The sequence below is a fragment of the Rhinolophus ferrumequinum genome, chromosome 2, assembly GCF_004115265.2.
Source record: "Rhinolophus ferrumequinum isolate MPI-CBG mRhiFer1 chromosome 2, mRhiFer1_v1.p, whole genome shotgun sequence".
Taxonomy (NCBI): domain Eukaryota; kingdom Metazoa; phylum Chordata; class Mammalia; order Chiroptera; family Rhinolophidae; genus Rhinolophus; species Rhinolophus ferrumequinum.
Window position 1 is genome coordinate 74,421,586 of NC_046285.1, and position 12,604 is coordinate 74,434,189.

At 33.8% G+C, this 12,604-nt stretch overlaps 1 protein-coding gene across 2 annotated transcripts in view; it reads left to right on the top strand.

Annotated features, from left to right (window-relative positions):
* The window catches only part of ZBBX (zinc finger B-box domain containing), a 112,500-nt gene that overhangs the window by 10,746 nt on the left and 89,150 nt on the right, over positions 1 to 12,604 (top strand). For both annotated transcript variants that reach the window (XR_004425573.1, XM_033133959.1), the window contains exons 2-4: positions 2,498 to 2,604; positions 7,169 to 7,282; positions 9,642 to 9,732. Coding sequence is in view for 1 of the 2 variants with exons in the window: in XM_033133959.1 (XP_032989850.1) it covers positions 2,537 to 2,604; positions 7,169 to 7,282; positions 9,642 to 9,732 (273 nt within the window). In the remaining variant the exon portion in view is untranslated. The remainder of the gene's footprint in view (positions 1 to 2,497; positions 2,605 to 7,168; positions 7,283 to 9,641; positions 9,733 to 12,604) is intronic.

Consider the following 12,604-nt stretch of genomic DNA (forward strand, 5'->3'; position numbering starts at 1 on the left):
CTTTATGCATATGTACATCACCTGTAAAATTGTATATTTCAGTGTTTAAATAAAATTAAATCAATTTAAATTATTTAAAATAATTAGACACTAACTTTGGGGATTCTTTTATTATTATGTTTTTAAATAATAATGGTAATGTTAACATTTTAGAACTTTTCATGAAAAACTTACTGACAGTAGACAAGGCCCAAGAGTTGGATTTCCTGTTTATGATCAAAAAGGGATATAGACTCTATGTTACAGGAGCAGGATAATTCCTGGAGGTTTTTTTAAAGATAGCTTTTGTAACCTCTGTTTCATAAAAATGAGATAAAAATTTTAACCTACAAAGAAGGCATAGAAAATACATCCTCCCTTCCCAAAAGCAAACAAAATCCTACTTTTCCATTCCTGGGGTACCTTTAGTTCTCTTTGATACTGAGTGTAGCTTTGAGAGATAGGACTTGGTGGTTGAGAAATGAGTCTGAGTTGGATGTTCCCAAGTACTTCTTTTTTGTCCTGATGTTGCCTTGTTTGTGTGGCTTTCCCTTTGATTATGAGTTGAGGGAAGGAACCATGTCTTATTTACCACTGTGATTTCAGTACCTATAATAAGGGTCACAAGGGAGCAGCTACATATATGCCTATTGATCGAAGGCACAAATACACTTAGTCTTATGATGGTCACTATATTGCTTACAATATAAAATTATTTCATGAAATTTCATTTTGGAATTATCTTCAGAGAATAACTTCCTTCAGAATTTCCTCTAAGGCAGTAACAGTCTACCCTTTCTTGCTAGATTGATTTTTAGACTTAGAGTAATTTGAAACTAGGTTTGAGTGAACAAAGAAAGTAGTCTCTCCTGTTGGACAATATCATTTTTAGTTTTCAATGAAGCACACCGAAGTACATTTGTGTATTTGTTGGGGGTATGATGGACTCTGCAGTCAGTTTCAAAAGAAGCATTCCAAAAATGTTTTGATCAGTGGTTGCATCATTGACGTTATGAGATAGCCTCTCAAAGGAACAACAAAGAAGAACAAGTTATTTAATTGTGTAGACTTTGATGTCACCCTTCCACTTGGTTACTCCTATTCTGGTACCTTCTCTCCTTAAGTCTTTGAGCAAAACTTCTAGACTTAGTTTCTGTCCTGCCCTGTAAAACTGTTAGTGACTCTCATTACCTAAGAATAAATTCCAAAAGTGTTAAGTTGATATTTAAAGCCACTCATTACTGGGCCTCAGCCTACACTTCCAAACTTATGCCCAATTTTCCTTATCCATATAACGTATATATCAACCAAATGGAACCAGTCATCAGTTTCATTCAAGAGCTGTTCTTACAGTGTGGAATGTCCATCCAATCCTTATCATCATATGTAAGCCTAGCTTCTCCTTAAAGCACTACTTTAAATGCTAGCCAGTTTGATTTCTCTTTTTCCTCTCACTTCTTCTATTCTTACATCTATCAATTTTATGGCCTTTATAATTTCTACATTGTTTTACGGCTTTTATATGTAGGTCTTATATACCCTGCTTGACACTGTGTCATTTGAGCCCAGAAAACAAATGTCCTTGGACCTTGACTCCTTCATGCCTCTCAGCACAGAGCCTCATGTAGCAGAGCCTCATTAAAAATTCATGGGGTTATGAGCACATAGGAACACATATATAAACTGATAGTAGCAAATAGTTTGGCACTTAAGACTAAGGACTGTATGATATTGCCTCTTCTATTTAAGAGTGTTTGGAATTTTTTATTCAGATAAAACCTAATAGTTTTGAATGTAATTCAGCATTACCGAGGAAATTATTATAGAACCACGAATAATTGGAATACTCAGGAAACAGGGTGTTCTGAATAATTTAATTTTCTGGTTAACTTGGAGTTGGGCAGAAAATCTGTTTTGTTTCATCTCTTGTTGAAAAATTCTTTCTAAATATGCTAATTTCTGATCTTAGGCAAAGAGCATCATTAAAATTTTCTTTGATAAATGAGGATATTAAGATGCCTTTGGGTAATTTATTACATGCCTTAATTCTCATTTTGCAGTACCACATATGTTTTAAAAAAAGAGGTTTTTAAGTTTGGATTATAGCTATAAGATTCTTTTCTTTTCACTCTAGTTAGTCTTGTATGTTATTTTTGGATAGGAACAAATACCTGATATATATTTTTATAACCTTAACATAGAAAGAGCCAGAATATGTGTTCTATTTATCTTTATGAATGCATTCTTCATTTTCAGTTCAATATTTCCACAGTCTTTTGCCACATAATTATTGGTAAAATTTTATTTCCATCAGATATATTTAATTTGTAACTTTATTAGTGTGTACATTTATATAACAATTAAGCTTATGTATTTTTTTATTATTTAACCTTTGATTTAGCCTTTTCACTCATAACTATTTCTGTTTTTAAAATTTTCTTGAGTTATATGTAGTTTTGAATTTGTAAGTTAACTGTTTTACCTCAGGCATAATTATTTTGTCTTTGTTATTTTTCAGAAGTTTCCATAAATCAATAACAATATTAAGACACTAATCATGAATACCAAAGACTTTGTAGTTCTTCCATGGGGAAAACCTGGACATTCGGTAAAGCTGAAATATAAGTAAGTGTATACATATTGACTTAAATAGAAATAATTGACTTAAAAATTTTCTGTATATTGTAATGTATTCTTTTTACATGAGGCTATTTAGAGTTGAACTCAAATTTTGTCAATTCTTACCCTAACACTTTGCATAGTTAAAAGATGTTTTGTTGAATTTACCCTTCCCAAAGAGAGTATCTTCTGTCCTAGATTACCTGGTGGATGTATTCAGCCAGAGCCAAGCAGATCTGGGTATCCTGGAAATTTCATGACCTGGTGGGGTACCAGAAGTTTCAAGATACTGTCTGCCTTTGAGATCATCCAGAGTCACTGGAAATTCCCAAGTCCTTCCTCTCAAATATCACTAAGGGCCAGCCAGCATGGGTTGGGGACAGACTGTCAATTTTAATTTTAGTTTTTGAATTCTCTGATCCAGATAAAGTAGTTCCGTGGTTATTCATTGTCTTCAGATCTTTCCTAATTCTCCCTTTACTTTTGAGATACTGTGTGTAAAATTGTTGTGTAAATTGGAAAATGTTATATAAATTTATGGCATTATCATGATAAGGTTTACCATTTTTTGGTGGGGAGCAGAGCTATGCAATTGCTAGTATTACCATTTTTTCTTTTTTATGGAAAAAGAGAAGGAGGAATGCATTATTCGGTTTTGGTGACATGTTTCAAGTCTGTGTGTGATACAAAGTGTGATCAAACAATATGGTGAATGTTTAAATAAAAAAAATTATTACAGTAAAAGATGCATTGAAATTAATCCCCCACAAAATATGCCCCCTCTCTTTGAACAGACTTTTCCCATTGTTCTTGCCACTTTCTGAAGCATTTCTAGAAGTCCTCTTTCGTGAGTGTCTTTAGTTGTGCTGTCACGGCTGCCTTGATGTCCTGAATCATTTTGACTTTGGGGAAGAGCCAGAAGTTGCATGGTGCCAGATCCAGTGAATAAGTTGAATAAGGACATACCATAATGTTTATAGTTGGCAGAAATTGCCATATACCAGAAGTGATATGTGACATGGAGCATTGTCATGATGGAGGATGATTTACAGCACACTTTAAAACACACCTCTCAACCGTAGCTCCCACCTGACTGGACTGACTGCACCGAACAAGTTGAAACTTACTGCACACACTGTTACTAAAGTTCGACACACCACTTCCCATATTGAAGATCCCTGCCTTTCCATTGGATGGTACTTGGCAGCAGCATTCACTGTATTTTGTGATCACAACAGAAAGGCTCTGTGTTACACATCGATTCTAGAATATGGCAAGTTCTGTCAAATAAAAACATTATGTTGTGTCCTCATCCACCTTATTTACTGGATCGGTCATTATGGGGCTTCTAGCTCTTCCCTAAAGTCAAAATGACCATGAAAGGTAAATGTTTTGAATCGACTCACGAAAGAGGACTTCCAGACGTGCTTCAGAAAGTGCAAGAATGATGGGACAAGTGAGTTCGAAGAGAGGGGGAGGATTTTGAGGGGTATTAATGGCAATGTGTTTTTCACTGTACATTTTTTTTTAATTTCAATGTTCACTGTATTGTTTGATCTCACCTAGTACTTATAAACACTCATCCAACAAACATTTATTAAGTACATGTTCTACATACTATACTAGGGGATGGTAGATGTAAAAGTAGGAAATCATAATTTTTGCCCTCAAATAGCTTGTAGAGGATGTGAATAAGTAAAATTACATTTATGACACAGTGTGAAACATGATGTGATATGAAAGCACAGGAGGCCCTAAGAATATGTCCCAAATTTCTTGGGCAAAAGCACAGAGACCGCATAATTTGGGACCTTTCAGACATATACAGTTGGCTAAAGTTTATAGAACAAAGTTGGAGAGAACGGCAGGATTGTATAGGTAATAAATTAACTTATGTGCCACACTGAGGAGTTTGGAATTTATTTTGGAGATGCAGGGGACTCACTGTTCTCTGGCCTGTATGTGTCCCTAATCCACCCATGATCCACAACTGGTATAAACTAGGACGGTAACACCTACTCTATAGTAATTGCTCTGGAGTTCCCATTCTTGGCCTTTCTTTATTCCAAGCCTATTTTCATTTGACATCCTCTTAACAATTGTCTGTATATTTTCTGACATTATGGTGTCTCCAATTCCTCATTACCTCTTTCCCAGCTCCCAACCCATTTCAGTCGGTGGATTTGTTGTGTTGACATGGTCCAGGATCACCTTTAGTTTTTCTTGCCTGTCCTTCTGGCTCTGTAGTCAAGGCTGTCTCCAAGAGGAATCTTTTGTCTTGTTCCAGATCCATCATAAACTTGAACACTTGGTCAGTATGTCAGTCCTTTTTTTTTTATTTTTTATTTTTTTTTTTAGTCTCACCCTTTTCTTCTACCACAGTAGGAACTTCAGAACCATCAAAAGTTTTCTAAGCAAATGAGTGACACGGTCATATTTGTGCTTTTGAACTCTTCCTCCGGAAGCCACATGGAAAGTGTTATAGGCCCTTGGGACTTTGGGCAGGGAGACCAGCTCAGGGACTAATTATGAACTGTGTCTTGTGCCCATCCCAGAGTGATCTAGTTCAGGAAATGGCATAATTGTCTTCCTGATCACTCAAGTAAGAAACCTGGGATTATCTCACATTTCTTTCTTGTCCTTTGCCTGGTCAGTCACCTACTTCTGGTCAGTCTCTTAGTCCAATTAATTCTATTTCCTTATTTTCTCAAATGCTCCCATTTTTCTTGCCACTGTTTCTATCTAGTCAGAGCAGCATAATGTCTCTATTATTAAGATTACTGACATAGTGTCCTCACTGGCTGCCTTACTTCCAGCCTTGCACCCTGTAATTAATTTTCCATTACACAGCCAGAGTAATCTTTCTAAAATGCAAGCCTGATCAATTCTCTTAAAACCCTCTAATGATTCTTATTGCTCATAGAATACAGATCCCAAGTTCTCATCATGACCTTTGTGGCTATTCATTATCTTGCCACTGTCCACCTCAGCAGTTCCATTTCCTGCCACTTTTCCCATCCTGCACTTAATGCCTGGTCACACATCACTTCTAATTCCTTGGCCCACACTCTTCTACTTATGCACACATTTTCTTTCTTCCTGGAACACTGATCTCACCACTTCCCTTTAACTGATAAAGTCTTTTCACACCTTAGGGCTCAGCTCAGACATCACTTTCTCCAGGAACTGTTCCTACATGCCCAGGGGCTGGGTATGTGGCCTTTCTGTGTGCTCAGATACCTCCCTGTCCAGCTCCAATGAGAGCGTCATCATGCTATGTTTCAATTACCAACATGCTTGTCTGTGTTCCTTTCTATACTGGAAGCTCCACTGGGTCTCATATCATACCACCTACTGCAGTACTTGTATGTAGTAGGGGCTGAATTCCTCCTTGTGGAGCAGATGTACTGAAAATAATGTCTCCTCCTCAATATCTTTGCCAGTTTCTCTGAACCCTCCAGACAGCCTTTGCCTCCTATCACTTTCCGTGTATCTCCCTGCATTGTGTCCATTTTGGGACATATCTTTGGCCCACTTGCTCTTTGGTGACTGCTCATCATCTCTGTAAATCAGTTGCCTTTTCTGATCTCCATTATTCTTATTTTGTTTCCTTGCCATAGCATGCCTGGTCACCTATGCTATATGATTATAGTAAACCACGAGTGATGTAATAATGAAGGAAGAGGTTTAAATTCATCGTAGATAATAAAAGCTAGAGAACTAGGTTGGCTTAGACCTATGAAAGAGAGAGTTAGTGACTAATGCTGAATAGAGACTAGAATTGTAAAATGAAGAAAATGGCCTGTGACAAAAGCTTGATGAGTTTCAGATAATATTATCAAAATCTCTTGTACGAGAATCTACGAGGGGGCTCTGCTTCGTTCTCAAAAGGTCTCTTCTTATTGCTTTTCTTTAGAGGAAGTGGTTAGGTTGGGTTTGGCTCAGTTCTCATTTAATCCTTTTAATGGCTTCTATACCAAAACGCTTAATGGGTACTTTTCCCCTAATAGGCCCCGAGCAGGCTCTGCTTTGTTTTGTTGTTGTTGACTTTTTTGGATTATACATGCCTGACATAAAGGTAGAAATTTATTGAAGGTTTCCAAGATGATCAGTTCAGCAAAAATGTGTATTCTGCCTATATATATAAAAGAAAAAAAAAGTGATTTTAAACACTGTGCTTCAAACTACTTGAATTCTTAAAGGAAAGACAGTATGGAAATTAGAAAATAATTTTTCTTTTGTTTCCTATTCATATGTCATAGATATTTGTTCATATATAAAGGTACAGCTCGTATATAAAGTGAATTATGATTCGAAACTTCTAGCAATGTAAATGGAAAAGCAAAAGTCTGACATCTGAAGAGATGCCTTGCTTGAGGAGAATATTAATGGAAGGCACTTGCTAACTTTAGAAAACATATTTCAAAGAGATACAAAAAAGTTAAAATACTTCATCACTATTTATTATTCTTAATTCTACTTAAGGGAAAAAATGATATAAAATTATTTTACCTTGTTTTTGTTTGTTTGTTTACCTCAAATAAATATTCTGCATTTAAATCTTTTTCAGAAATGCTCAAGAACTGAGGATGGAGAAAGTACAGTTAGAGATGGAGAACCAAGAGGTGGAAAAGAAACTACAAGAATTCCATTCAACAAGGAACAGAGAAAAGGAAGAAAGACTGTAGGTGACATTTTTAGAGAATTTCAGAGGGATAAACAAAATTATGTAAAGAACTATTTTATGTACTATTATAATTCCTATAAAGATCTGTTCTGAATGAATAATTTCTGGTTTTCCTGATGAACTAGCAATATTACATTTCCCCTACTACTTCTACTTGTGTTTCTTATATAAGGCATGCTGTTTTTTAAAATTACCATTACTTTTGTTTCATCTGAGCCTTATATGTTCTTGCATTTTCTTATTTCTTTTCTTATGTTATTCTTTTGAATGTTTAGGACAACAATGCAGAATTTACCCTTTGCTCCCATAAAATTTCCATGAACAGAAGATTGCCAGTTTATATGTAGAGTCCTTTTTATTTATTAAAAGTCTTTTGGGGCAGGAGTGTACATGTACACATATAAGAATCATTCAAACCCTCAATATGTTTGAAATATTTTTAGCAAATGTGCTTTAGCTTAAATTTTATTAATGATAACTCTCCAATGTTATGCTTATATATCTGTACTAATTTTACTGAGAATTTGACTTCATTATAAAAAGAATAAATAAATAAGATAAAAGTTGAATAGAAGTGATAGTTACATAATAAAAGTCTATCTCTTAGCTATAGGCTGACACCCAGCACATTTTGCAGCACCAGTTTTAACGATTAAATTTTTCCCCCTCAAATGTCTTATCTTTTAAAGATTACATATTATTTCTTTGTGTGGACATAATAGCATTTATTGTTCAAATCTTTATTAAGTTTTCAGTATTTTGTGATTATATGTACTGCCATGAATATGCATATATATATATATATATGTGAGTGTATATATATATATATATATATATATATATATATATTTCCCTCCCCCCCTTATACCAGGATGGCAAAAAAATATATGCACATGACTTGTATTCATCTTTTGTTATCGGTATACATGGAGTATTATAATTTTAATACAGTTTTTTCCTTTCTTAAAATGAGTATACATTTTTTTGGCACCCTCTGTATTTGCAAGAGTATCTATGGGGTAAATTCTTACCTGTATAATTTTCCATCAAAGTATATATGTAATTTACATTTTGGTAGACATTGGAGAAATTATTTTTCAAATAGGCTTCAAAGTGTGTAACTTTCTCCTGTACAGAATGAGAGTGCATGTTTCATGTGCTTTCAGTAGTACTAAATATTACCAGACTCTGTATATTAAATTTGCTCTTGTTTCGTGCTCAAAGTGATGATCATCAAATATCTATTAAGTACCTTCTGAACCATTAAAGAAAATTCAAATATTTATTGTAGCTTCAGTAGCATTTATCTTTAGAGCCTAACTTTTTGAAAAACATTCAGGACACATACACACCCTCTCCAAAAACTGAAGCATTTGTTTAATCCATGCATCTCAATGTTGTACATTATCCCAGGTGACAAAGTTTATTGTGTATCTTTCTGCTCTTCTCTTAATGATCCAGTGGCCAATTCTATTTCTTAACCTTCGCTGCTCTGGATTTCTTAGTGGACCACAAATATGTCTGTGAATCAGAGTTTCTGAAATCAGCCCTCAAGAGTGAATTTTCATTAGCTCAGGAACCTTTTCTAGATATTTTTAAAAATGTTCTAAAGCTTGACTGCATTTTCAGATTAGTTAAATGCTTTTCTACGATCACGTAGATAGTAAATGTCATAGCCAGAATGGGGACCTGCCACTCACTGGTTAGACCGTTATGAGTCCAATGTTCTCATCTTGACTTTATTATTTATTATCTGCGACCTGGCACACGTTTTTGTCGTATTATTTTTTAAGTAGGAATTGGACTGACTGCCCTATTAACTTCAAAAACAAATGTGAAGCTCAAGTAAAAGTGCTTTGAAAACTAAACTATAAAACTAAACAGTGTGCCTTCTCTGCAATCCCTGTTACCTTTCAATGGGGGCTCATTTGAAGTCTTAATAAGGTATTGATCACTTAGTCGATCTGCTGAATATTCTTATTGTTTTGCTTCCTTTTCCTCTTTACATTTGTGGACCCTTAGCTTTTAAAACTATATGGCAATCTTTAAAATTTCTATAAATCCATAAAGCTATCTTTAATCATTATAAATGACTAAAAAACGGAATTCTTCATCTGTTTGGACATGTCACTGTTATTCATTTTGTCTCAAAATTTCCAAATATGATAGAGTTATATTTTAGAATTACTGAGGATATTGTGGCATTATTGACATTTTATTTTTATTTTGTGGTGCTCTGTTTACATGTTAGCAACTGAATTTCCATTTCCTGAAACAGGGAAAATACATTTGTTTTCATTAAAAGGAGATGTGTATTTAGTAATTACATTTTGTCTTCTGTTTATATGTATTGAAGGTCAAGTGGATATCACTGGAAATCTGGAAAAGTGGGCAAATTGGGTAATCAATCATATATAATGTCACAGAATAAAGGAAATGTTATTAAGGTAAGAAAATACTATTTGATTCTCAGGCAATTTGCTAAGCAAGAAGATATAAATTATTTTTTCAGATCTTGCATTCCCTTTCATGCTTAAGAACTTACTATTCTGGTTTTAACAACTTTGCATGTTAGTGTATTTTGATTAAAATTAAAATTTTATAGGTTGTATACAAGTTTCATCATTCAGATATGTCTTTGTTTTTCATCTGCAAGTTGAGGTTTAGAAATTCACCTTGAGTTGAATTTTTCTAAACCAATTTTTTCCATTCAGTTCTGGTTTCAAGTATGTAAAATAGAACTATGTAGTTCTATATTAAGGTGAAAGCTATAATTTCATGTACCAAAGAACAGATTTTTTCTGCCTTTGTATTATACCACATTGGTTTAATGTGTTTGTGTTCTGTTTGAATAATAATTATTATTCATATACTGTTGATTGTATGTGTAAAGCTATCCAAGGAAAAAATTCTTACAGGTTTCCAGATAGAATTGTTTTATCTTTACTGTCTATCATTACATTATATGTGTAATTAAAACCAGATTAAGTGTATTTCTGTACAGAAAACTGTTTTGCTTCTGGATTCTTTAGTACAAGATCTGTGACTTTGTAAGTTTTAACTTATATAGCTTTTTCTTTTTTTATATAACTATCATTAAACTTTCATTGGGCAGTTGGCATCTGTAAACATCTTACTCAGTGCTTCTAAACTTTTTGGCTTTGAAAAAACATTTTATTCTGTAGTGTCATTCTCTTACTGAAATATGTTTCTTTAATTTTTGGATTAAAAGTTTTATAATTTGCTTTGCATTATTTATTACTTTTTGAGATAGTGTTCCATGTTTCTGATGTTATTGTAAATATATGAAAAATGCTGACTGTGATTATTGACTTCTTTTTCAGTAGCATTTATTAAGTGCCTTCTTTGTGGTATAATGAATTATCCTTATTCTCAAGGGGATCCTCATCTAATTTGGAAGGTGATGCACCTATAAAAATATATAGAAAAATCAGTATGTAATTTTTGCCATAGCTATGTTAGTGTATGAACCATTTAGTGCTTGGGAAATAATAGTTTAGTTCTACAAATATTTGAGAATCTAGAAGATCTACTTGTAAGAAAAACAGTGATGAATAAGTCATAATGCCAGTCCCCACAAACCTCATGATTGAGTAGGAGGATGAAAACTTGGAGGGGCAGGAAGCTGTTGAAGGTGGGTATAGAAAGTGAGCTAGGGCAGGGGGAAAGGCCTGGAATACCAGACTCAGGAGTCTTAAATTTTTCATTGGGTGAATGGAATTCCCTGAAAGCTTTGGAGGAGGAGAGTAGCGAGACTAAGGTGATAATATATGATGGTTGATTTGTTCAAATATCCACTGCATTTCGAGTTAATAAATACAGAGAAAATGATATCTAAACTGTTTTGATTATGCATCATATCAATAAATAATTTATTTTGAGCATGGACTTTCTACCCATAAACTATTTATTTATGAATAAAATGTGTGTGTGTGTGTGTGTGTGTGTACGTATATATATATATATATGTATATATATACATATATATACACACACACGCATACTTGTTTACTATTAGTAATATATAATACTAATATATATATAGATATCTATATCTATGTATGTGTGTATATATATGTATATGTATATAAATATGTATATATGTGTGTATATATATGTATATGTATATAAATATGTATATATGTGTGTATATACATATACTTGTTTACTAACATGGCATGTGCATTGTAAACCAAAATATGAAAATTAATCAAGGATAATATAAATATCAAAAGATGTTTCTTTTCTACTCTCTGGCCTTTTCCTGAACTCCCTCAGGCATGCATACATGCTACTTTGGAGGCCACTGATATAGAAGCAGAGAGATTATTTGGAAGACTATTGAAATAATCTAGAGGTCAGATGAGAAGAGTCTGAGTTAGAATGTAGCTGAAGAAATATAAAGGAAAATATGAAACCAAGAAACAGTGAGAAAGGAAAGGAGGAAGTCAGATATATAACTGTAAGATTTCAAGCCACATTGAGTAGGAGATAAACTAAAGAAGGAAGTCAGAAAAAATGTTTTGGGTTATAGATTTAGTCCCTTCCTTCCTTCCTTCTCTCTTTCCTTCCTTCCTTTCTTTTTCTTTTCCCAAGCTTTATTGAGGTATAATTGACAAATAAAATTATAAGGTTTTTAAAATGTGCAACTTGATGATTTGATATATGTATACATTGTGAAAAGATATCCCACATCAAGCTAACTAACACATCCATTATCTCACATATTTCTTTTTGTGTATGTGAGAACATTTAAGTTCTACCTTCTTAGCAATTTTCAAAGATTTAGAGTTTTATTTGAATTCTCATGTGTTAGTTGAAGCTGAGAATGTAAATGTGCCTCCTAAGAATTTATAGAAAGGAGAAGAAAGGTGTGAAGGATAAAGCTCAGGAAGAGCAGCTGTGAAGGGTGAAGCTCAAGGAATATGGAGGCAGAGAACTTTAATATTTATTCACTATCTGTTTTATTCCAGTCAACAGGTTTGCTGCTTTTCCTGTTTTATTCCATTTAGTGTTTGTATCACCCCTAAAAGGCAATTGTTATTTTTCCAGTTCCATAGAGGAAGTAATTATATATCAAATAAGTTTAACTTGCTCAAAGTCAAGTGTCAGGACCAAGATTTGGAATGCAAGCTTTCAGGCTGATTCTAAAGTAATTTGCCAGCTCTGTAGTAAAGGGAGTCTGAAAAGAGAAAGAATGGTAGGAATAGAATCAAAGTAATATAATTTTACATAGATGAAAATAAAGGAGGGTGTTTTTAGAAAATATGGAGAAGTCAACATTGGCTGCTACATTGT